At 46.1% G+C, this 25,558-nt stretch overlaps 1 protein-coding gene across 4 annotated transcripts; it reads right to left on the bottom strand.

The window, feature by feature from the left end:
* Positions 1-1,218: 1,218 nt before the first annotated feature.
* FAM186B (family with sequence similarity 186 member B) lies at positions 1,219-25,558 on the bottom strand. 4 transcript variants are annotated; one of them, XM_086713475.1, is made up of 8 exons: positions 22,943-23,199; positions 21,884-22,109; positions 17,423-17,605; positions 13,367-15,020; positions 12,659-12,851; positions 10,835-11,013; positions 9,947-10,132; positions 1,219-1,375 (listed from the first exon to the last, which is right to left on the bottom strand). In XM_086713475.1, the coding sequence occupies exons 1-8, from the start codon at positions 23,036-23,038 to the stop codon at positions 1,354-1,356; spliced, it is 2,739 nt and encodes a 912-aa protein (XP_086569601.1). In that variant the 5' UTR covers positions 23,039-23,199; the 3' UTR covers positions 1,219-1,353. The 4 variants fall into 4 exon arrangements, with proteins under 4 accessions (XP_086569601.1, XP_086569604.1, XP_025786550.1 ...); XM_086713478.1 differs by lacking the exons at positions 1,219-1,375; positions 22,943-23,199 and adding exons at positions 6,895-7,232; positions 25,126-25,558; XM_025930765.2 differs by lacking the exon at positions 1,219-1,375 and adding an exon at positions 6,895-7,232.

Here is a 25,558-nt window from a genome sequence, read left to right as displayed (position 1 = left end):
AGCTCCCCACTATTTGCTGTTTCCACACCAGAGTGTGAGGAGGGATTGTGTCTCAATGCCATCATCACACATCCAGTGTAATGCACATTGCACTCAGTGCACTCAGTAAGTAACTGCTAAGTGAGTGATAGACAGATGAGTGGATGGGGAGTCCTTGGTGCGGTACAAGGACGTAGTTGTATTTATTTTAGCACTGTGCTTTGCATATGGCCTTTACTCTGTGTTTGCAGTAAGATCCTTGGAAGCTTGTTTTATTCACTTTTATACCCTCACTGCCTAGTGCAGAACACAGCCCCACAGTAGGTGTTCAATAAATGTTTAAGGACTCAATAAGTACTCATTTAATTTGCTCTCAAAAGCCTCCAGAGAAGCCAATGGCTTTGGCAAACAATATTTCGTATGTGCTTTCTGCCAGCTTTGAGAGCCTGCCTTTGCAGGGCAGTGACAAGGGTGGCGTGTAAACATGGCACAACTGAGGGACTGTGAAGGTGGCCGACAGACAGAATTAGGGCTGTTATAGTGGTAAAGTGTTTCATACAGAGAGATGTGGCTCTCCAGGCAGAAATACAGCCCAGAAGAAGCTTCTGAGGCAAGAGCAGGCAGCTCAACTAATGAGGGATGGGATAACTCATTCCTTAGGGAAAGTCTGACTTGGTTTCTGTGTGTACAGCACTCTGTGCCGGGAGAAGCTACAGCTGTCAAAGCAACTGGACATCTGCTCCTAAAGAGTCTGAGGTCTAGGGGGGCTGAGGACAGGCCCAGCACTAATCCTAGAACAAAGGCAAGGTTGGCCAAGGCTGGGCGATGCATGAACAGAGGGTGGAGAAAGGTCCCAAGAGAAGGGGGGATCTTAGGGAAGATTGGGGGGGACTTCACTAGGGGAGGGCATTTGAGCTCCCTTACTAACCTTTCCTGAATGGGATGGAAATTGTTAATAGCTTCCAACTGGTCTCCCTGCCTCCCCCTCCCAGCCTTCAGTCTGTTCTCATCACTGCAGCCAGAGCGATGCTCTTTTCTTTTTTCCAGTTTTTTTTTTAAGTTTATTTATTTTTGAGAGGGACAGAGTGCAAACAGGGTGGGGCAGAGAGAGAGGGGAACAGGGGATCCCAAGCTGGCTCCATGCTGACAGCAAAAAGCCCAATGCAGGGCTCAAACTCACGAACCTCAAGATCATGACCTGAGCAGAAGTCAGACGCTTAACCAACAGAGACACCCGGGTGCCCTTCCAGTTTGTTTTAATTGAAGTACAGTTGACACATAATATTACGTTTCAGGTGTCCCAGAGCAATGCTCTTGAGGTGTCACTCAGATTATGTCCTTCATCTTCTCAAAATTCTGCAATGGTTTCCATTTTCATTCAAAGTAAACATGGCTCCTATTCAACCGGAGTAAAAGGGAAGTCCTTACTGTGGCCTGCAAGGCACTGATCTGTCCCCTGGTCACCTCTCCCTCATCATTCCTTCTCTTCTCCCACTCACTCACCTGGTGCCAGACACACTGGAGACTTGCTGCTTCTGGAGTTTGCCAGGCATGCTCCTACCTCAGCTGTTCCCTTGCCCGGTATGCTCTTACCCCATGGCTCACTTCTCACCTCCTCAAGACTACTCAAATGTCACCTCAGGGAGGCCTGATATGACATATTTTATTTTTTTAAGTTTATTTTTTGAGAGAGACAGAGATAGCATGAGTGGGAAAGGGGTAGAGAGAGAGAGGGAGAGAGAGATGGAGACAGAGAATCCCAAGCAGGCTCCGCACTATCAGTGCGGAGCCCAACATAGGGCTCGAACTCATGAAACTCTGAGATCATGACCTGAGCCAAAATCAAGAGTTGGACACTCAACTGAGCCACCCAGGCGCCCCGACGTGACCTATTTTAAATTGTAACCCCTGTATTCTGGTACCTTACCCTCTTCTGAAATTTGTGTCTCTCCATGGCATCTTTTACCATCTAACATTTGGTGTATTTTAGTTCTAATTTCTTATCTGGTTCCTCCAAAAGAATGTAAGCTCCAGAAAGCACTTTAAAAAATCTATTTTCTTCAGTACTGTATCCCTAATGCCTAGAATCGTGCCCAGTATTAGGTGCCCAATAGATATTTGTTGAATGAATGAATGAATGAATGAGGACATAATGCGTGTTTGAGGAAGTCTCAAGTAGGGCCGCCTGGCAGAGTTCCTAAAAATCAGTTGCCTGAAGAATCATTTGCAAAGACAGCACTCTGAACTGCAGAGCTGAGGCCCCTGCTGGGGTGGTCAAAGGAGGATGAAGTGGCCCTGACTGAGGGAGAGAGGACCCTGGCAACCAGGAATTGTCTGCAGGATCCAGATGTCCAAGGAGGAGTCAGGAATCTCTTGTCTCTTTCCCCTACCTTTGCCATACTTACTTTCCACACTCAGCCGAGTACTGTCTCAGGGAAAGCCCACCAGTTTCAGCTGTGTCCATCTTTCATCAGTGCCCAGATTTTAAATTCAACCCCTCTGATTCTCCAGGCCAGCTGAGGCCCTGAAACAAGCTCTTTGCTGCCTCCTTGTGGCTCCTGCAGCAAAGGAACTCTTCTGGAAAGTGAGGCCACACAGAAGCCAACACAGGGACTCTCTGAACATGGGTCGTGGGGGAGGAAACCTGAATCTTCTTGACCACATGGCAACTCTGAATTATGGCAACTGGCTGCCTCTCACAGACTTTGCCACCAATGGCAATGACCATCCACTCAGCAAAGTCCTGACAGGTGTCCCAACTGGACTCAGGCTTTGGTTGTTCCAGGCTGGTCACGCTTGGGGAAAGGCTTTGGAGCAACATTCAGATCCCAGGGCCTACCTCGATGGGCGTCGAGGCCAGTCTACTAGTATGTCTAGCCTCTACCTACTCTACCTCCTTCCAACTCACAGCCAATAAATAGTATTTGAGGGGTGATGTGGCCACAGCCAGTTCAGGGTGGGGTGTGTGTAGAGAAGGGCTGGGTGTGGCATGGGGTGGTGGTGGTGGGGCTGCAGGTGGTGAACTGGAGAGCCAGTGCCCTGCAGGCTGCTGCTTAGCTGAGCCACTGCTCGGCTGCACCCCATTGTTGTTTTTGCAGGTAACAGAAATCTGCCCAAGCTCATATCAGCCCCCCAGATGGGAGAATATTCTGGAATGTTACTGGGTTTATCTTGTGGACCTATATGGCAGGGATAGAGCTGGGCCTCAGGAACCATCTGGTTGAGTTTATTTTTTCTTTCTTTTCTTTGTTAATTAATTTATTTTGAGAGAGAAAGAGAGTGTGGGAGGGGCAGAGAGAAAGAGAGAGAATCCCAAGCAGGCTCTGCACTGTCAGCGTAAAGCCCAACTCAGGGCTTGAACCCATGAACTGCGAGACAATGACCTGAGCTAAAACCAAGAGTCAGACACCTGACTGAGCTACCCAGGCACCCTGCTGAGTTTCTAAGAAGACTGCTTCTTGCTTCTTTATGTAATTTTTTCTTCTTTCTGGCTACTTTCAGGATGTTCTTTTATCTTTAGTTTCAACAGTTGGGACTATGCTATGCTTAGGTGTGTTTTTCTTCCCATTTATCTTGTTTGGGGTCCTCTGAGCTTCTTGGATCTGTGGTTCTGTCTTTCGTGAATTTGGGAGATTCTGAGTGATTATCTCTTCAAATATTTCTTCTGCCCCATTCTGTCTCCCCTCTTCTTCTGAGACTTCCATTACATACGTGTTAGATCATTTGTCATTGTGCCATATGTCTCGGTGCTTAGTTTTGGGTTTGCTTAATTGTTTGCTTTTACTTTTGTGATACAGTTTGGTTCATTTTTACTGAGCTAGCTCCAAGTTCACAGGTTTGTTTTTTTTTTTCCTCTGCTTTTGTCCAGTTTATTGATAAACCTGTTGAAGGAATTCCTCATCTCTGATATTAAGATTTTCACTTCTAGCATTTCCATTTTTCCATTCATTTTTAAAATTTCCTACTCTTTACTCAAATTCCCCAACTGTTACACATATTGTCCACCTTTTCCACTAGACTAGTTTCTTTATGGTAAATATAGCTATTTCAAAGTCCTCATTGATAGTTACATGTTAGCCATGCTCTACTGTATTTATTTTTAATTTTTTTTTGAAGATGACTCCTCCAATCATGGAGTCAGTCATGCTCATCCTTTTTCTGGCTTACCAAGTTGGCCTCCCCTGTACATGGAAGACAAGACCCTGCATGGCTTTTCCCTCCCTAGCTCTTTGGCTGGGTTGTCTTCAAAAGGTTTTTGTCCTTTCCACTTTACCCACACCTCCTTGAAGGTCACACTTAAGGCTTAAAGTAAACCCTTTCCTCATGTCCCCTTCTCCACATTAGTGTTGGTTCATCATCTTTGAGGTCCCCAAGGCCATGGCCATGCAAGCAGAGCTATGGCCAACCCCTAAATCTGACTCGAAGAAATATGCCAAGAAGTATTCCTTCCCATGCCTTGGGTTCCTGGAGATTTTTTTGGGGTGGAGGCAATATCTTATTTGACTAAGTACATCAACTTTGCTCTGAAAAAAAAAATGAGACTCATGTAATATCAAAAACCTCATCCCTGGAAAGCCACCATATATAGTGCTTTAAATAATTTGAAAGGATTTATATAACTCTGCCTTGAAAATAACTGGCCATGAGTTTTTTTTAACGTGTCTTTGACTATGACTTCTCAACAATCATCATGCATAGGGCATGCCTGGGTGGCTCAGTCAGTTAAGTGTCCAACTCTTGATTTCAGCTCAGGTCATGATTTCATGGTTTGTGATATCATATATCATAATAAAGAGACATAGATAGGAATATATCTCCTTGGTATCCAAATCTCTTGGCTTCACAGATTGAGACAATCCAGGCCCTCTTTGTCCTCAAGGGGATGACGCCATTGACAAAGCAGAAGAATCAGTCAGACACTTTGCTTGCTTGCCAGAGAGCTTGCTAGAGGATGTCCGGAAAGTCAAAGTCCTTCATCACTAGAGCAGGTATAGCCACTAGGCCCCTTAAGCACAATGCCAAGAGCCTATGAAAATGTACAAAACCTTTAAGATATCATTGCCATCAAAATACAAAAATGTATGGGGCGCCTGGGTGGCGCAGTCGGTTAAGCGTCCGACTTCAGCCAGGTCACGATCTCGCGGTCCGGGAGTTCGAGCCCCGCGTCAGGCTCTGGGCTGATGGCTCAGAGCCTGGAGCCTCTTTCCGATTCTGTGTCTCCCTCTCTCTCTGCCCCTCCCCCGTTCATGCTCTGTCTCTCTCTGTCCCAAAAAAAATAAATAAAAACGTTGAAAAAAAAAAAATTAAAAATACAAAAATGTAAAAAAATTAATATGTAGTTGTTTACAAAACGTAACATTGTCAGTTTCATTACACTGTCAAACTTAATATTAAAATATTTTCATTACTTTTACAAAATTTGTTAGATTTCATCTCTATGCATGATGATGTTTTATAAATGTTTATTTATTTACTTGGAGAGAGAGAGAATCCCAAGCAGGCCCTGCTCTGTCAGCATTCAGCCCAACACAGGGCTCGATTTCACAAACCATGAGATCATGACCTGAGCTGAAATCAAGAGTCGGACACTTAATTGACTGAGCCACCCAGTCACCTCATATGCATGATGATCGTTGAGAAGTCATAGTCAAAGATGTGTTTAAAAAAAAACTCAAAAGATTAAAAAAAAAATTAAGAAAAAGGGGCGCCTGGGTGGCTCAGTTGGTTGTGTCCAACTTCGGCTCAGGTCATGATCTCATGGTTCATGGGTTCGAGCCCCTTGTCGGGCTCTGTGCTGACAGCTTGGAGCCTGAAGCCTGCTTCAGATTCTGCATCTCCCTTTGTCAATGTTCCTCCCCTGCTCTCATTCTGTCTCTCTCTCTCTCTCTCAAAAATAATAAAAGATTAAAAAAAACCCTCATGGCCAGTTATTTCCAAGGTAGAGTTACATAAATCCTTTCAAATTATTTAAAGTGTTGTATTTAGTGTTAGGGCATTTTATTATGTAGGATACAATTTGGGTGAGGCCTCCAAAGAAAGAATAAGCTCGAGACCTGAAAGGCCAGGAGTGGCTGTTGGCTGTCACAGTTGTCCTGTGTTAAGACCCGCAGCAGGAATGCCTCTCCCCTTCCTCCCCAACCAGGCATCCTAGCCCTATGTTAAGCCGTGGCTCAGCAGTCATTTCTACTCTCCCATCATCTAAAGGCCAGCTTTTCACATCCCACATCTTCCTCTTCTTTTCCGAGTCTTCACCTTGGAGGGAAGCACACATGGGCACCAATCCTGATAAACAGAATCACTGGGTTGCGGGTTCTCTGAGGACAAGGTCACTTCCTAGACAATGTCCCCAGGCCAGGTGTGTCTGGGCCAGTGGAAGAAAGTGGGAGGCTGAAGGCCAGGTGGTAGATGAGGCAGATGGCTGTGTGCTAGAGGGGAGTAGGGTGGACAGCGGTGCTCATGAGCTGAATCAATTCACGAAAGCAGTGTTGTAACTGCTTGAAGAGTTGCCAGAGATGGCCTCCTTAGACCACACCATCTAGAGGTGGAACCTCTGTGTCTTCATTTCTTCCACCCTTGTCCTCACTCCTCAGAGACATATCTGCCTTTGCCTCCTACCCAGTGACACCTGGCTCTGACTGGTACTTGATACTTCCTTTTGGTCTTATCTTCTGAGCCTTCCTGCTAATCATCAGCACATCAGTTACTTATTTGTCCATGTCTCTGATGAATTGAAAAATTACTGGTGCCTACTGCGTGCCGGGCACTAATCGTGGCCGCCCTGGCTTGCTGGCTCCCAAAGGGCAGAGGTGACACTTGGGGAATCCTCCCTGATTGGCGTCCAGGTCAGGGGCCAGATGGTCATAGATCTTGTTCCAAAACTGAGTTCAGTGTGGGTTTCAGCAACAACACAAAAAGTTTTAAAAAGAAACACACCTCTATTTTATTAAAAATGTACAGTTTGGGGACTGAAGGAGGGAAGTGGTGTTTCTCAAAGTTCTAGGACTATTTAGCAATGCCCAGGATGTTTGTTTAAAAACACCAGCTGGGAACCTGCATTTGAAACAAGTTCCCATGTGATTTTCACTCACCCTGAAGTTTGAGAATCACTGACTAATGGATGGAGTGGGGACTGAGACTGTCTTGATCCTTCTGGCTTTATGGTTCCAGGGAAAGACTCATTTGACTTTTTACAAACAAGCTCAGCTGACTCATCTGGGGCTTCCCGGGATTCGTTTCTTTTGGTCGCCAAGACACTGAAAGAGTTAATTCAATTATGGGTTGGAGAGCAGCTGAGACAAGGCCCCAGGATGTGTGTGCCCACCTGGCCCACCCAAGAGCTTCCCTAGTCAGCTCTGGGAGACAGTCCAGAGCTGCGTCCGGACTTGACCTGGATGCGGAACTGCTTAACATAACCTCCCTGCCACATCCCAGGGGCTCTGCTTCTCTTCTTGTGACCTGCCTCTTGTCTCATATCACAGAAAATTTCCTCTTCCCTCCCTTCATTCTTCCCTGCTCCTTCCTCTCCATGTTCCTTCCTCTCCACTCCCGTCTAATCTCCTTCCCAGAAACCAAGTTTTAATAAGCCCTCTCCTCTGTCTGCAGCATGTTGGAGATCTGTGCGAGTCTGTGCTCACTGCATCTTGGCCATGCATGTGAACCACCGTGTATGTTAGCTGTGCAGGAATAGGCCGTGAGCAACAGAGGGCAGGGCAGTTAGAGTCAGGATTAAGATCCTTCTCCAACTGCAGACAGTGTTTGGTATATGCAGGCACACAGCTGTCTTACCTGTCAGAGCCCAGAGGAGATGCTTGTAAGACAAAGCAGAGAGAGCTCTTGCAGAAGGGGGTCTGCTGGCTTTTGAGGGACATGGCCTTTCTAGTGTCCCAAACCATAGAGAGAAGATGAATAGCCCTTCCCCATATTCTGAGAGGCCACCCAGCGGCCTATAGATGAGACAGGCTGTCCATTCCAGGCAGGCAGCATGTAGTTGGTCCTAGTTAGGAAACCAGATGGTGGTGGGACCTGGGCCAGGGGAGCTGGTGAGGCTGGCAGGATCACAAAGAAGTGAGTGACCTGAGACCACACAGCAGGTGGATGTGAGCATCTGTGATGAGGCAGGGGCAGGCGGTCAAAGAGAAGGTACACTCTGGGAATGGAAACAGAGTGTGTCTCCAGAGGCCACATGCACGGAGCACTCACAAACAGAGCAGGATGGCCACCATCCCTGAGGCAGCAGGAGCCTGGACAGCGGCAGAGAACTTTCATCAGAGAGTGGCAGATTCCCATGTTATGATAACGGGGTCCCAAGACAACATGGCGAGCTCCCACACTGAACCATCCAGGACCAGCCTGACACGCAGGTAGGCAGTGCCAACCTGGGATGCGGATCAAGAAGACAGATGAAGCAGGGCTTTGTCTCTACACCTGATAGTATGATAAACTGAATGAACTTGTATGGAGTTAAAAAAAAAAAAAAGCGGGGGGTGGGGCGGGGGGGAAGAAAATTGTATTCACCTAAATTCCCCTAGAAAGGGGAAGCTGTCTTTGTTGGGAACAATATTTTGATAAGTGCTTAAGCCTGAAGCTGAGATCCCAGTGGAGGCCTGGGTGTGGGTGGAACAGCTCTGCATGAGACAGGAAGGAGTTTTTGAGTTTTGCATGTTACACCAGAGAGAGAGGGGAAGAAAGACGCTGTTGTTTGGTGCTTTTCATTCTGAATCCCTTTCCCCAACATCCTCTTAAATTTTCAAAAAGATACTAATATCATGAAAGGCTTGGGGTTAAGTGGAGTGCGTATTCTCGATATTTATGTACCCATATTATGTGTGGGGAAGAACAAAAGGGTTGGGGCCTCAGATTCAAACAGATGCCAAGCAAAGCCCAGGCACTAGCTGGGATGCAGAGAGAGGAGGAGCTCGGGGACGAGAGATCTACTGTAGGGGACCTTGGGCAAGTTTAGCCAAATCTTAGTGGGGCGGGGCCCCAGTTGACCTCTGGTTACTGAGTTCTGCCACAGTGTTGTTTTGGTTGCTCTCAATCAATTTTGTTTGCTTTATCCAGCTCAACACCACACACATATACACACACACAGATGCACACACACCTCTTAGCAATTCTCCAGGAACTGAAAAGCAGGTACTATGTACCAGCTGGGACTCTCAGACCCACTTCAGAGCAGAAGCAGAGCCAAGGACCAGCCTTCTTTGATGCTACCATGCCACTCTGTCTCACCTAAGTCACTGTCTGGAGGACGGGGCAGCACCAGCATCTTACAGCCTTAATTCTGGTTAGATCTAGACTGGCAGCCATCAGTACCCTCTCCCTGTCAGAGATCTTTAATTGGGGCAGGGCCAGGGCCATAAGAGGCAGCAGGGATTGCTGCAAAAATCTAAAAACGCTCCTTGAAAGAGCCTTAAGTCTTCAACAGAACTTTCCTAACTGGAATAGCCTCTTGTTGGCCTACTGAGTCCTGCCTCTTCCTCTCAGCTGCTGTTCCTGCGAACTATTCTCCAAGGCAGTAAAGAAATGAGAATGCCAAACACAGGCCCAGGCCTGAGTCTCAGGTTCATCACGTGATTCTTGGTCTCCTTCATCTCTCCATTCCTCTACCTGGCTCTCCTTGAGAACAACCTTCAGGCCTAGGACAAGATTCACATCCTGAGCAACTCACATGCAGCTCAAAAAACAACAAACTCACATGCAGCTCAAAAAACTTGTGTAGCGATCTTCTGAGACACTACATAAAGTCCTCTGAGAAAACCAGAATGGTGGCATGGGGACCCAAGCTGATGGCCAATGAGGCAGGTAAGCATCTCTCTGTCTGATGTGGTACAATAAATGAGGTTGTTATGAATGTCTGGAAAGAGATCTCTTGGGTGGTTGGACAGAGTCAGTGTGTACTCTGGCCCCTGACCTTGGTGGGAAGGTTTCTCCAAATCCAGATTAACTATCCAACCTTGTACCTTACCGGGCCTTGAGGGACCTCAAGCTTTTGTGGTAGGAGGAATGCACATCCAAGGTCAATAGCCGGGGAATGTCTGGGCACCCCCCTAGCTGGTCCCAGGGCAGGCCGGGGGGAGTCTTCTTTTCTATTGGGTGACTGGAGGAGGCCACATCAGTTTTCCAGATGGCTTCTATCTGGTTATCCTGTTGTCTGGGGTGTGGAGGTTGAAAGTGTAGAAAGAGATAAAGGGTTAGACACACAGAGGGAGACTGAGAAACAACAAGCTCTCCAAAGCCATAAGGCCCAAAACGTCAGGACTTGTTTTCTTTCCCTCTCAAATAGTTGTTATCACCATCCTGTCACCTCTCTTCCCCTTAACTCTAAGCCTCACCTCCCTGGAGCTCCTTTGGCTGAGGAGCTGCTGAAGGGGTGCTGGGATAGCCTCTGTTCTTCTAGGCACATGCCTCGGGGCTGCTCTGCACTGGGCCATACTAGGTGAGGATGTGGGTCTTCTTGACTGCCCAGAGGCTCATGGTATTTCTTTCTGAGCCTGGGTGGTGGGGTCACACGGTGGGAAGGATCAGGCTTATTTATATGGACAGGCTAATGGCAGGTGCTGGACCAACAATGTTCAGGGCAGAAATGGTTGTAGGCTCTCAGATGTGGGTCCTCAGAGTCTTTCAGTTGCAATGTGAAACCTATCTGGATCGGGCTGGCTCCTGAGCCCACCCATCTGGGCCAATGGCTAGAACTGAGCAAGGCAGCTGAGAAGGCAGGCATCTTACAACTCACGAGGTGAACTCTGCCTGCCTATGCCTTCACCAAGCTCCCAGTCTCCCCAGTCTGGCCACCCCAGCTTGCTCCATCTCCCCACCCATCCAGCTGGCTGCCTACCCGCTTCCCTGCACCTACCGAGCCATGCACAGGGGCTCACATTCCCAGTGCTTGCATGGAAAGTGCCCAGGAGGCTGCCTGCAGGAGAGGCCACATGAGTGCGTGTGCCGGAGAGAGGATGTGGGTGGCTTGTTTTTCCTCGGCTTTGTGGAGGTGACTACAGGGATGTGCAGACGAACGTTCCACTCCAGCTGGAGCTAGGGACACCAGCAGAGAGGCATCAAGGAGACAGGAATTTATTCCCTCTCTAGAGCAGAAGGAGGCATAGCCTGACTCAGGGCTAAGAAGAGAAGGTAAGGCCCAGGGAATGCCTCCAATCAGAGAGCCCTAGAACCCCCAAGTATCAAATTCCCTAAAAATTCCTTGAATTATTATTTGCTAGGTTAGTTCCTGTTTTCTCCTTTGTTGTGGAGAATCTGGACAATGAGCAAAACAGCAAGAAAAAAACTAAGGAAGCCAGAGCAGCTGGAACTCGAGAGAGCACTCAGGATTCACAACATGAGGCCAAATTGTGCCTAGAATGCTCTGGGTATTTTTGTACCCAGCCTCTGCCCTGGCACTGGGTAAGGAGCTGGGGAAATCCTTCTAGCCACCCAAAGAATTGTCATATAGTCTGTTGTTAACAAGTCAAGACACCTACAACTTAACAAGTGAAGATACCTACAGGAGATGATTGGGACTAGTACAAAGTGATAGGAAACTGAGTTGGGAGATGGCCCCATGACCAAGGCTTCTCCAACTGCCTGACACAGGCACTTACACTAAGTCCCTCAGCACACGGCTTCCCCCAGACTTGGGGGGGATTCCCCATGGGTTCTGAGCCAATGCTATGATTTTCTAATTCCCTGGGAGGTCAGCTAGTCCTCTGTGGACCATGTCAGCACTTGCTACTTCTCTGACCCTGCTAGCAGGGGAAACTGAATCTAGCCCTCAGAGAGTAAAAACAGTGCAGACCCACAGATCAGGCCTCAGAGTGACTTTGTACTGTCAACAGCAACACCAAAACCCAGAAGGCAATGAGAAGTGCTGTCAAAAATGAGAGGGAAAATGCATTCTAACCTAGACTCCCATATCCAGTCCAACTGTCAATTAAGAAGGTACTAGGGGCACCTAGGTGGCTCAGTTGGTTAAGCATCTGACTTCAGCTCAGGTCATGATCTCGTGGTTCATGGGTTCGAGGCTCTGTGCTGACAGCCCAGAGTCTGGAGCCTGCTTCAGATTCTGTGTCTCCCTTTCTCTCTGACCCCTCTCCCACTCATGTGCACGTGTTCTCTCTCCCTCTCTTGCTCTCAAAAATAAAAAAATAAACATAAAAGAAAAAAAGAGTGAAGGTACTACGTAAAGATGTTTTCAGACAACCAGGGTTTCACTGATTTTACCTGGCAGGAACCTTGGTCAGGAAGTGATCAGAGGAGACCTGGCATCTAGAAAGCAAAGGAACCATCCACAGAGAGAGGCAAAGTGAGATCCCAGCATGTGGGTAAAAAGGACAGCTGTGACTAAGTCAGTAGAGGAACCAGAACACACAGGAACAGGGCAGAGGGTCCCGTGGGGGAGGGAGAACTTGAGCATAAAGTTGGGACTACAGGATCCAGCTGCCTTCTCTCTCCAGAAGAGTCTTTCTTCTACAGTTCTGTTTGAGGGCCCCTCTCTCTCCCACTCTCCCCATATAAAAAATCAGAAAGCTGCCCTTCCTTATGCTTGAGCCTCCAGCCTTTGCCTCTTCCTGGCTCAGAGTCTCTAACCTGCCCTCTTATTTCCTGTCCGCTACCCTGCCCCCAGTTACACCCCACCAGCTCACATCCCTTCCAGCTGTGCTGACCCCCAATGAGGGAGGCCCACCTTGGGGAACATGGTCACCATGCTGCTCAGGCACTCTCGACGCTTCTCCTCCAGGTCCTTCTGCTTGTCTGTCCAGGCCTGCAGCCAGAGATTCTGCAGGCGGTCAATGTTTTCCAGGTAGATGTAGAGGTTCTGGGTCTTGTAGGTAGTCTCAGTTTCTTGCATAACTTGTATGTGGTTGGTCACTTCTTGTCTGGGAAATGGGGTAAGGGAGTTAGTGGGTGAAAGGGCCTGCTCCCCAAGTCTCGTAACCAACGTTGACTCTGCGTTTGTAATTCCTGACAGCAAGGAGGGAAACAGAGGTTGCTGAGAGTCAGGAAAGCAGGGAGCAGAGAGGTGGGAGGTGGTGGCAGGTGAGGAGCCTTGGGGCCAGGCTGGAAACAGAAAGAGAGAATAAGGCCAGCAGGGGAACATATCAGGTGCATTAGGGACAGTGCGATAGGAAGAGAGGAAGAAATAAGGAAGTGGCCTCAGAGGAAAAACCCACTAGGGAAAGAGCAATGTGTATGTGTAAATGCCCGACCTCCCACACCTCCAGGGTCACCCCAGGCCCAAGGTCAGACATCCTTTGCCAGCCCCCTCCCTCAGGGGACCTTGTCCAGGTCTGGGGTGACTCTCCATTCCCATTTGCTGCGTGCTCCTCCTCTCCCTTTGGGTTTTGTCTCTGCCCACGCACTGCAGTTGGCGTGGGTGTCAGGGAGTACCTACCGGAGGCTCTGGAAGTGTCTGTAGCGGATGTACTTATGGCACAGACACTGCAGCCGAAGCACGTTCAGCTCCATGGTGGTGGTGGTGAGATCCAGCGCCTTGGTGCGTAGGTAGTGGGGCAGCCCCAGGTCAGCCTCCTCGCTCAGGAGCTGCAGATTCTTCCTCTGTGCCTCCACATCCATGTGGTATACTTTCCCCTTGAGAGTTACTGAGGAGATACGCAAAGGAGGCCGGGACACCTTTTGGATGGATGTCCCCGTGACAGGAAAGGAGGCCGATTTCTTGGGCTTTGTGGGAACCTGGCAGGTCCACGGTTTCTGCGTAGACTTGGCTGAACTCGTGTTCCCCTGGTTTCTGGGGGCAGGCTGCTGGGTATTAGGGGACCTGGGAAAGTGCTTCCTGCCTTGGTGAGCAGACTGGGCCCGGCTTGAGGGAGGTGCCAGCGATGCCTTCTCCAAGTCCCTCCACTGCCTGGTGGTCATGAAGAGCACCCTGTCTGTGCCCTCCCCTGGAGGCTCTGGCTCCCTCCATGGGCCCCCTTGCTCCTTTTCTTGCTGGCCCGACCTCTGCCACTGCTCCCTCGCCGCCTCCTCCACCTTCCACTGTTGCAGCTTCTCCCGGTGTTCCTGCTCCAGCAGGGCCCACTTCTTCTGACGCTGCAGCCACATCTCCTCCTCCTCCAGCCACTGCTGCCTCTGCCTCTCCCAGCGGAGCTCTTCTTCCCAGTGCTCCGCCTTGCTCTCCAAGGCCACCTTCCTGGAGCTCTCTGGGGACAGCTGTATCCTCAAGTGGGGCTTAATTTGGAGTCCTTCCTTCTCCTGGGATGCTTCCTGGACATCCTTTTGGTCTTTCACTTGGTGAAAGTAGTGGCCTGGGCTTATCTTAGGAGACCTGTGATCCACCGAGGACAGCATCATGGGCTGAAGATGTTCGGTGTCCTTGGTGCTGTACACATCCGCAATCCTCGAATACATGGTCATGGTGGAGAGTGGCTGAGATGTTGAAGGCCTGGCACCGCTGTCCCAGGCTGTGGCCATGGGACCTGGGGAGAGTGGTGAAAACAACTGCTCCTTCTTGGGTTCCTGCTGAGTTTCCTTCATGACTGTTTCTTTCTCTGGGAGGGTCTCTTTCTCAGGGGGCCCCAGGGAGTCAACCAAGATCTTGGTTGGTTCTTCTGCTTGATCTCTAGCAGACTGAGCCTTCTCTAGCTGGAACTCTAAGGCATGCTTTATCAGGAGAAGGTCATGGTATTTCCCCCCTAGAATTTCCACTTGCTTTAGCAGGGCATCCCTCTTGCTCTGGAGAACTTGGAGGGAATTCTGGAAGTATAGCCTCTGGGTGCTAAGTTCTTTGGTCATCTCTATTTTCAGGTTCCTGTATTTGGTCTCCAGGCTTCTGTTCTCTTTGTGCTGGAGGGTCAAGGCCTTGTTGAGGTTCTCTACCATGGCAGACATGTACCTGATGGCTCTGACCTCCCCCTGGTTGAACATGGTGGAGTCCAGGAGCTCCTGCAGCATGGACTTCACCTCAGAGACCTTCGTGCAGGTAGCATGACTGTCCTGGAGCATCTGTTCTGGGCTCAGTGGCTGAGGGTAGGATGCAGATTTTGGGGGTCTCTGTTCCCACCAGCCTTGCCAGAAGGTGTGTTTGGATACTAGGAGAGACAGAACAAAGGCAACAAGCTCCTGTGAGCCCCAACAATTATACTGATTCTGCACACCCTGCCTGGCCAAATTCCCATCCAACTCTCTTACGCCTTTGGCAAGAATAAGGAGCTGAGGCAACAGGTGAGGCCAGGGGAGATGTTGTCAGGAGAGATCTCTGCCAGGCTCAGAGCTTGCTCAGAGCTTACCTGTCAGGGTGAGCCAGCTCCATAGCACCTGCAGGGCCCATGGGCCTGAAACTATTCGATTCAGTTCAGTTCAATTCAGTGTACCTCTTTTTTTTAAATATTAAAAAAAATTTATTGTTTATTTATTTTTGAGAGAGAGAGAGAGAAACAGAGTGCAAGCAAGGGAGAGACAGAGAGAGAGGGAGACACAGAATCTGAAGCAAACTCCAGGCTCCGAGCTGTCAGCACAGAGCCCAACGTAGGGCTCGAACTCACGGACTGCGAGATCATGACCTGAGCCGAAGTCGGACACTTGACCGACTGAGCCACCCAGGTGCCCCTAATTCAGTGTACTTCTGATCTCATGTATTTCCCTGGAGTAAAGTCACTTTTCTAATCATGCTACTTCCCAGACTCAATATCCATGTTTGGCTATCTATTGCCAACTATCCAAACTCTGGAAACCTACCTGGCACTTAGACTCCAGGTCACCTGAGAAGTTTTGTTTCCCTTTCCTGTTACCATTAGACTGTGTAGAGAATTTATCACATGGTTCTGCAACTGTTCATATGTTGGGTTTTTAAATGACTAATGTCATTTCCCATTTTGGGGGTCATGAACTCCTTTGGTAATTTGATGAAAGCAGGGGACCTTCTCCCCAGAAAAATGCACATAAACACAGACTGTGCACTATGTTCAAACCCGTTCATAGACCTCAGCTCCTCAGGGCTGGATCACGATTACAGTTGTATCCCCTTGATCTACCATATGTAGAGCTGCTGGAGTGATTATCTTGGACCATCCATTCATCTGCCCATTCAGTGAACATCACTAACAGAAAAAACACTGGCTACCTTTGGGTGAGGAGCTAAAGGGATATGGAAATTAAATGGCATTGAAGTCAAACTAGCATTTAGCTAATATTGTCAGAGAGGTCATATGGTTCAGAGCTTGAATTCTGGAATCAGATAACTTAGACTTGAATCCCATCCTTACCACTTGCTTTAGGCAAGTTTCCTAACTTCTTAGTGCCTCTGTTTCTAAAAAATGGGGATAACCAACCAAAGCATCTACTTGTAAGATTTCACTAGATTATGCATGTTTAGCGGCAAGCACAGTCCCAGGTATCTAGTAAGTGCTCAATAACTAATCCCTAAAAAGAAACTAATAAGACATAGTCTTTGCCATCCAGGAGTTTATAATATAGCTATGAAATATATACAAATTACTATACTTCAAGATATAACATGGTAAGGATTGTAGGAGAGATTATCTCCTTATCCACCTTTCCCTGCTTCATCCCTCCCCCAACTATCAATCTTGCTTGATTGATAAGGAGTCTGGCCATGAGAGTCAATGGTGAAACACAAAAGTGACATATTGTTTATTAAGCTCTGAGCATGTTCTAAGCATGGTGCCAGATGACTTACACCCAGTGGAACCCTGCAAGTGGGCGGGTGCTCCTCATTTTGTATATGAGGAAAGTGAGGTTCAGAAAGATCAAGTAACTTGTCCAAAGTCACACAGTCAGAAATTGGCACATGGGATTCAACCTCAGGTCCATCTGACTGTGAAGCCCATATTCTCGAGTAAGATTAAAAAGCCAGAAAACCTAAGCGTGGGGTCTGGTTTTGCCACAGATTTTTGCTTTGTTTTGTTTTGTTTTGTAGTCCTTTCTCTTCTCTGAGATTTAATGTTCTCATCTACAAAGCGTAGGAGGAGTTAGATAATCTCAGGTTCCTTCTAGTGTTGACAGGAGTAAAATTTCAAGGTTGAACTATGTTGTTGACTGACCATTCCTGGAGCAGCCACAATTAAGAAGATCCTGGAAGGGCATCTGGCTGAGTCTCGCCAGACTTCTAGGCTCTCCAGCTGGATTTGGAGTAAGGAAAAGATGTTCTTTGGGCTGTAGCTACAAATTCCAGCCTTTTTGGCCTACTAGCCTTGATTCTCAGGACCTGCATGAGGCTATAGCTCCAGAGAGTACCAACAGGGACCTGTCTCCCCATTACCCCTCCCTCTAGCCCCAAGGGATTGCTTAGAACTGCTCAGTGCTCAGCTTGGGTTAAACACCCCAACCCCTCACTATTGCCTCTCCATCTCAGATAAGGCTTTTGTTATGGAGGAGAGTCAGAAAGACCCCACAGGTGCTGGCATGTGACCTCTTTTCCTGAGATGGTATCCACCCCATTCAACCCCCCCTCCCAGGTGTTCCTGGAACCTACTTTGTGTCCTTTGCTTTTGTCCTTCAATGAGAGTGGAACAAAGGGAAGTGAGAGATTCGATGCCTCCTTTGGTGGCAATGAGAGAGAGAGGTAATACCTTCTCCATCACCTCAATCCATTCATCCAGGGCTTCCTCTTCCTCCTTACACTTCCTGTTCCTGAGCTCATAGGTCAGACTGTCACCTAGAGAGGGAGTGGGAGATGCAGACTGAGTGCAATCTGTCCTCTAGGGAGCTCCAAGTAGTCCTATAGCACAGGGGTTCCAGCAGGAGGCTTTGAGGTTGGATTAGTTTCACCTCTTAATAACTGTATGATGTTGGGTAAATCACTTACTTCTCTGAGCCTCAGCATCCATGCCTGTAAAAGGGTTGCGTAGGGATTAAATGAGATAATGCATGTGAAATGATTAACGTGAAGCCTGCTGTGTCGAAAACGTACAATAGACATTAAACAGTATTGTTGTTTAACTATAAGGCTAGGGATGTGTCTGCCTTGTTATTGCTCTATCCCCATTGCCTAGTTCGGTATCTGGACAATTAAATGAATTAACTGGAGTGAAAAGCCTACTTAGTTCTTGGGGGCAGCTGAAGGATCATAGAACTATGAGCTCCTTGGAGGCAGGGCAGGGTGAAGGGGGTAGGGCACATCCTATACCATCTCACTCCAACACTGCGGCATCCACCCAACCCCATAGCAGCCTAAGGTCTCACGATGGCGCAACAGTGATGTTAACAGGGGCAGCACCTGGTCCAGGACTGGGTATAGTTGGTCCACACTCAAATGGCTATACCAGTTGTTTACAGCTGGTATCAGGGCTGTTTGGCCCATGCAGTAAGGGTCATTAAGTACTATGAATATCACCCATGGATTCTTCTATAAAACACCAGGTGTGGTCCATCAAAAAACTTTTAGAGCTAATAAACAAATTCAGTAAAGTTGCAGGATACAAAATCAACATACAAAAATCAGTTGCATTTCTATAAACTAACAATAAACTATCTGAAAAAGAAAGAAAACAGTCCCATTTACAACAGCATCAAAAACAATAATATACTTAGCAATAAATTTAACCAGGGAAGGATCTCTACACTGGAAGCTATAAGACATTGATGGAAGAAACTGAAGACACATATAAATGGAAAGATATTCCACCTTCATGGACTGGAAGAATCAATATTGTTTAAAATGTCCATACTACCATTTAGAGCCATGTACAGATTCAATGAAATCTCTATCAAAATCCCAATGGCATTTTTCACAGAAAAAAAAAAAAAAAACAACAGAAAAAAAAATCCTAAAATTCATATAGAACCACAAAAGGCCCCAAATAGCCAGAGCAATCTTGAGACAAAGAACAAAGCTGGAGGCATCATACTACCCAATTTCAAACTATATTACATAGCTATAATAATCAAAACAATATGATATCGGCATAAAAACAGATACATAGACAAATGGAGCAGAATCGAGAACCCAGAAATAAACCTATGCATATATGGACAATTAGTATTTGACAAGGGAGCCAAGAATACACAGTGGGTAAAGGATGGCTCTTCACAGTGATGTTGGTCAACCTGGACATACAAATGCAAAAGAATGAAATAGGACCCCTATCTCACACCACTCACAAAAATTAACTCAAAATGGATTAAAGACTTAAATGTAAGACCTGAAACCATAAAACTCCTAGGAGAAGACATAGGGAAAAAGCTTCTTGACATTGGTCTTGGCAATGATTTTTTGGGTATGACACTAAAAGCAAAGGTAACAGAAGCAAACATGAACCAGTGGGACTATATCAAACTAAATAGTTTCTGCACAGTAAAAGAAAGGATCAATAAAATGAAAAGGCAATCTACAGAATGGGAGAAAATATTTGCAAACTGTATACCTGATAAAGGGTTAATATCCAAAATAAGAAGTTCATACAACTCAATAGCAAATGAAACAAAACAAAACAAATAATCCAATTTAAAAAATGGGCAGGGGCACCTGGGTGGCTCAGTCGTTAAGTGTCCGACTTCAGCTCAGGTCACGATTTTGCGGTCCGTGAGTTCGAGCCCCGCGTCAGGCTCTGGGCTAATGGCTCAGAGCCTGGAGCCTGCTTCCGATTCTGTGTCTCCCTCTCTCTCTGTCCCTCCCCCGTTCATGCTCTGTCTCTCTCTGTCTCAAAAATAAATAAACGTTAAAAAAAATTTTTTTTTAATGGGCAAAGGCCACACAAGATGTGATAAAGACCAAAGGAAGCTGGCCTGGTCTCAGAGATCTTTTCCTTCTTGATGCAAGTACACAGCTTCCAGAAAGTGGTCCCATGACAAGTGACAGCAATTTAACTGTCTAATTGTAGCTACTTTGTAGCTAGTTGTAACTGTGCAAGAGTCATAGCCACATCCCTTTGATCAAATTTACTGTGCTAGCTATGATACATTTTGAACTGGTTTAAATGTACACGGCACAGAATCAGTTATCAGACAGCCTATCGACCTGGGGAGAAACCTATGTATAGGTGCAAATCTCAGCATCGCCCTGGAGTTTAGGAAAGCAGGCAAATGTGTGTCCCCCACTGTGCTGATAAATGTGTCCATGGTCGCTGCACTTTTCCAAACACCTGTCAGTGTGGGCCTGGCTGGGGCAGGACCAACTCCCCAGTGATGAGGAAAGGACAGCCCAGAAAAATTAAGTGATTTGCCTGAGTTTACGCATCTACTAAATGGTGGAGACAGACACCTCTCCTCCATAGCCAGTAATTTTAACCACAAGGGTGTGGTGTCTCCTGAAGTTGGAAAGGAAGTTCAGTCAATGTGACAACGGTCAGTGGCACTGAAGAGAGTGAGAGCAGGAGGCAGGGGCCGACAGCACCAGACAAATACTAAAACAAATATCCTGAGATGTTTTGAGGGCACACTAACATTAGAGATGATGAATTTAAAATGACACCAATTTGGAAGCACTTATTTTGTTATTTTTAATTTTCTCATTTGTAATATTAAGGATGTTAAGCCAGATTATATTTACAATTCCTTTCAACACTGTGATTAAATACGTATGTGCAAAAAAAAAAAAAGAAAGAAAGACAAAGGATCTGTTTTTTAAAGAAGACGTACAAATAGCCAACAGGTAATGGAGATCAACATCACTAATTGTCAGGGAAACACAAATTAAAACCACAATGAGATATTACCTTATTCCTGATAGGATGGCTATTATGAAAAAGACAAGAGATAAAAAGTATTGATGAGAACACGGAGTAAAGGGGACCCCTGTGCACTTCTGGTGGGAATATAAATTGGTACAACCATTTTGGAAAACAGTATGAAGGTTCTTCTAAAAATTAAAAATACAATTGTGATATGATACAGCAGTCCCACTTCTGGGTATATATCCAAAGGGAATAGAATCACTGTCTCCAAGAGATATCTACATGGCCATGTTCATTGGAGCATCATTCACAAAAGCCAAGATGTGGAAACACGCTAAGTGTCAGTCAGTGGAGGAATGGTTAAAGAAAATGTGGTATATACAATGAAATATTAGTAAATCATAATAAAGAAGGAAATCCTGCCATTTGTGACCAAGGGGTTATACCTTGAGGGTATTATGCCAAGTGGAATAAGTCAGATGCAGAAAAACAAACACTGTATGATCTCACTTATATGTGGAATCTAAAAAGCTGAACACACAGACAGACACACACACACACACACACACACACACACACACACACACACACACAAAGTTGAATTCACAGAAACAGAGAGTACAGTGGTTGCCAAGGGCTGGGGGGGGGGGGGTAGGGGAAATGGGGAGCTATTGGCCAAAGGGTACAAAGTTTCAGTTATAAAATTAAAATGTTCTGGGGATCTAATACACAATGTGGTGTCTATACTAACACTACTGTATTGTATACTTGGAATTTGCTAAGAGAGTAGATCTTAAATGTCTTCACCAGAAAAAAAAAGAGGGGGGGTAACTTGTAAGGTGACAGATGTGTTAATTAACCTTATTGTGATAATCATTTCATAACATATACATGCATCAAATCATCACATTGTACACTCTAAAGTTACACAATGTTATTTGTCAATTACATCTCAATAAGTATGGAAAATTTAAAAATATAGCTAGCATGGATTTGAATTTAGTTTCCACCCTGCTGATAGATGAGATGTCAGAATGGACCTATGACAGGCTTCATCACACATGCAGCTAATGTCACAATCTACTAGGTTTTGGACTATTACATGTTTGCCCCTCTGGTGAGTGGAGATGATTGCCGTGACAGAAGCAAGGGAATATCTCACTGGAGTGTGTCTTTTGCTCCCTTGGCAACCCACCAACTGCCCTGCTTTTTCCTCCCAGTGAGAGTTGACCTGGGGTGGGGAAAGGAGGAGCCAAGAGCCAATGTGGGACCAAGTCAGTGGGGAAGCGGCCCGCCGTCAGGCAGCCAGTCTGCAAACTCACCCCAGTCACCCAGCCAGCGGAGAATTTCATACAAGTGCTTCTCTTTAGTATTAGCATCTTCAGAGAAGGAGGCAATTTTCTCCAGTAAGATGAATCTGTTCTTGCCCTTTTGCTCCATCTGGTCAGGTTTTGCCTTTTCTTTTAAATCATATCCTAATTCTTCCTGGAAGCTGTTGATGACACAGTTGACGTTGTCCAAGATGTCTGAGAGCTGGGAAGAAATATCCTATATGGGAGGCAGCAGATTTTAGTGTTTAGGGGTGTGAACTCTAAAGCCAGATACCAGGTTCTGGTAGTGTGATCTCAGACAAGTCAGTTCACCTATTGGGGCTCTAGCGTTCTTACTTCTAAAGTGGGGATCATTATATATCAATGTCACAGAGTTTCTTCTAAAGATTAAATGAACTAATATTTGTAAAGCACTTAAGACAGTGCCTGGCACATAAAATAAGTGTTAGCTCTTATTAATGTCACTTTGATGATTAAGACCAAGTCAGGAAGGGAAAGAATACTAAATATCCAGGGCAAACAATTCCTTCAGAATTTCAAAATTTTCTAGGGACTTCTGAACATCTCACAAGGATCCAGAGGCAACAGACTGGAAAAATGAGGCCCTAAGAAACCTTTAGGATCAAAGGTACTAGAGGCTCATGGGCAGGGTGATTTCAGCCTTTGGCTATTTCTCTATAAGCTTCTAGGGCTTAGCTTGAAGGATTCTGACAGGTTGCCCTGAACAGACCTCAATCAAGAACTCTGGGCCCTTCCTCTTGCCCTGCTAAGACCTACCACATAGTGGTAGGACCATCCTAGGGCTTCCTTATGGGCTGTTCCCTTCCTGTGCCCAGCCCTGCCTCAGAGGGCTGGTTCGATTCCAGCTGGCCCTGCAGAGGCCAAGTCAAAGAGTTGGAATTTTGAATTAATCTGTTTGCAAATCCAGCCTGTTGAAGATGCCAGGAACCCTGAGGGCCCAGAGCTGGAATCTTGTCCCAATCTGGGATCAGTTCTCAGTCTCCACATCAGATCCCAATAGAAGGGTGACCCCCTTATCTCAGGTGTTACCTCCTGAGCCCGTGTTAGCTGGGCAGCCTCAATCCTTGAGATGATGGCTTTGACTGACGCAGGGGTCATCAACTGTAGGGGCCTGTTTTTCTCCATTTTGGATCACCCTGTCAGTCGCAAAGATGTCCTGTGTCTCTGGTACACAGACCTGGACACGTGATACTGGCTGCTTTGGGGTTAAGGGCTCCAGGGCAGTTCCTGAGTACCCTGCCTAGCCACAGCTCCCTGTAACTGCCAGACATCAGGTTCCAACTGACCTTTTCTCCGGTGACATCATCAGTTAGATTAGAAGAATGGCTCCTTGTCATCTATCTGCTTGGCTATCTAGCTTTTTATCCATCGCTAATATACATTAAGTTGACCTGTTGCTTTAAGTAATTAAATGTTCTTCTACCAAACTAAATATTAATGGCTAAAAATAAGAAAAAGCAATTAGAAAATGTTCTTTTCCCAAAGAGAAGTTTTTAAAAATTAAAGCCAGTCAATAACTAACGATAATACGTTTGCATTTGCACCAGGGGTCAAGGGTCAATCTGCACTTTTACTTACCGAAGGTGACCATTATTGCAAGATGGCTTTTAAAAACAAATGTTTAAAATGGACATTGCTATATGCCCAGGACCTAGAACCAAGCCTGGCACACAGTAGGCACTTAATAAACACTTGCTGAATGAACGCATATGTAAGAACAGGTACGTATACTGCAAATTATTCTTCCATGCTATTTAAAAGTATTCCCATTTAGGGGCGCTTGGGTGGCTCAGTTGGTTGAGCATCCGACTTTGGCTCAGGTCATGATCTCATGGTTCATGAGTTCAAGCCCTGTGTCAAACTCTCTGCTGACAGCTCAGAGCCTGGAGCCTGCTTCAGATTCTGTGTCTCCCTTTCTCTCTGTCCCTCCCTTGCTCACACTCTTTCTCTCTCTCTCTCTCTCTCTCTCTCAAAAAATAACCATTAAAAAATTTTTTTTAATTATCCCCATTTAACAGATAAGGAATTAAATATTGTAAGTTCAGTTCTTAGCAGTGCCATGGCCACTTAATAACTTGTCACCTGACACCCATCTTTCATATACCATCATTCATTCATATATTTAAAGTTAATTCTTTTATTGCCTCTTTCACTCAACAAACACTATTGGTAACATTCTACATGCCAAGCCTGGTCCTAGATACTAGAAATACATAAATGAATGAGATCTAGTTCTTTGAGGCACTCATACCCTGGTTTACGGATACCTTTCTATCTATACATCTTGAACTGGATAGCCCTTTAATCCCTTATGATTTCAGAGCATGTTGTAATTTATAAACAACTTATTCATGTATGAGCCAGCTAAGGCTCAGAGGACTTAAGAGATTTACCTAAAGTTACAGAGCTGAGAAGTAAGAGTCAGGACTTTACTCTGATTTCCTGATTCCCAATCTGAGGTCCTTTCTTTTTTTTCCCCTTTCTCCTTCTTTCTTTTAAACCCAATCATACTGATAATTAGATTACATATAAATGACCCAAACAAGCCAATTAAAAGATAGAGATTATAAGGTTCAATTAAGAAAACCCTAAGACTCAATTATGTGCTAACTATAGGAAACACACTTTAGGGGCACTGGGGTGGCTCAGTTGGTTAGGTGTTGGACCCTTGATTTGGGCTCAGGTCATGATCTCACCATTCATGAGTTCAGCCCTGCATCCGGCTCCTTGCTGGCAGTGCGGAGCCTGCTTGGGATTCTCTTGCTCTCCCTCTCTCTCTGCCCCTCCCCTGCTCGTGCACACGTCCTCTCTCTCTCTCTCTCTCTCAAAATAAACTCAAAAAAAAGGAAGGAAATTGGGGCGCCTGGGTGTCTCAGTAGGTTGAGTGTTCGACTTCGGCTCAGGTCATGATCTCACAGTTGGTGAGTTTGAGCCCCATGTTGGGCTCTGAGCTGTCGGCTCAGAGCCTGAAGCCTGCTTTGGATTCTGTGTGTGTCTCTCTCTCTCTCTCTGCCCCTCCCCTGCTCACATTCTGTCTCTCTCTCAAAAATAAATAAATGTTTAAAAAAAAAACATGCTTTAAATAAAAAAAAAACACATAGGTTAAAAGTAAAAGGATAGAAAGAGGTAAACCATGCTAATACTAATCAAAAAGAAAGTTGGAGTGGCTATATTAATATCAGAGTTTAGAATAAGAAATATTAGTGGGCCACCTGCGTGGCTCAGACGGTTAAGCATCCGACTTTGGCTCAGGTCATGATCTTGTGGTTCGTGAGTTCCAGCCCCACACTGGGCTCTCTGCTGTCAGCACAAAGCCTGCTTTAGATCCTCTGTCTCCCTCTCTCTCTACCTCTCCTCCACTCTGTTCATTCTCCCTCAAAAACAAACATAAAAAAAGAAATATTAGCAAAGATAAAAAGGGAGGGACATTCCATAACGATAAAGGTGACAATTAATAAAGGGGGATATAATCCTAGATGTACATGCATCTAATGACAGAGTTTCAAAATATATGAAGCAAAAAAATAGAAGTGAAAGGAGAAATGGACAAATCTACAATTATAGTTAGAGATTTCAACATTTCTCTTGTAGGAACTGGTAGAAGTAGAAAACAATAAATAAAGATAGAAAGGTTTTGAAAAATGC

This window comes from Puma concolor, chromosome B4 (genome assembly GCF_028749965.1).
Source record: "Puma concolor isolate L17-30 chromosome B4, mPumCon1.1.hap2, whole genome shotgun sequence".
Lineage (NCBI taxonomy): Eukaryota > Metazoa > Chordata > Mammalia > Carnivora > Felidae > Puma > Puma concolor.
The sequence above is the reverse complement of the archived record's forward strand: the minus strand, read 5'-3'. Positions and strand labels throughout refer to the sequence as shown.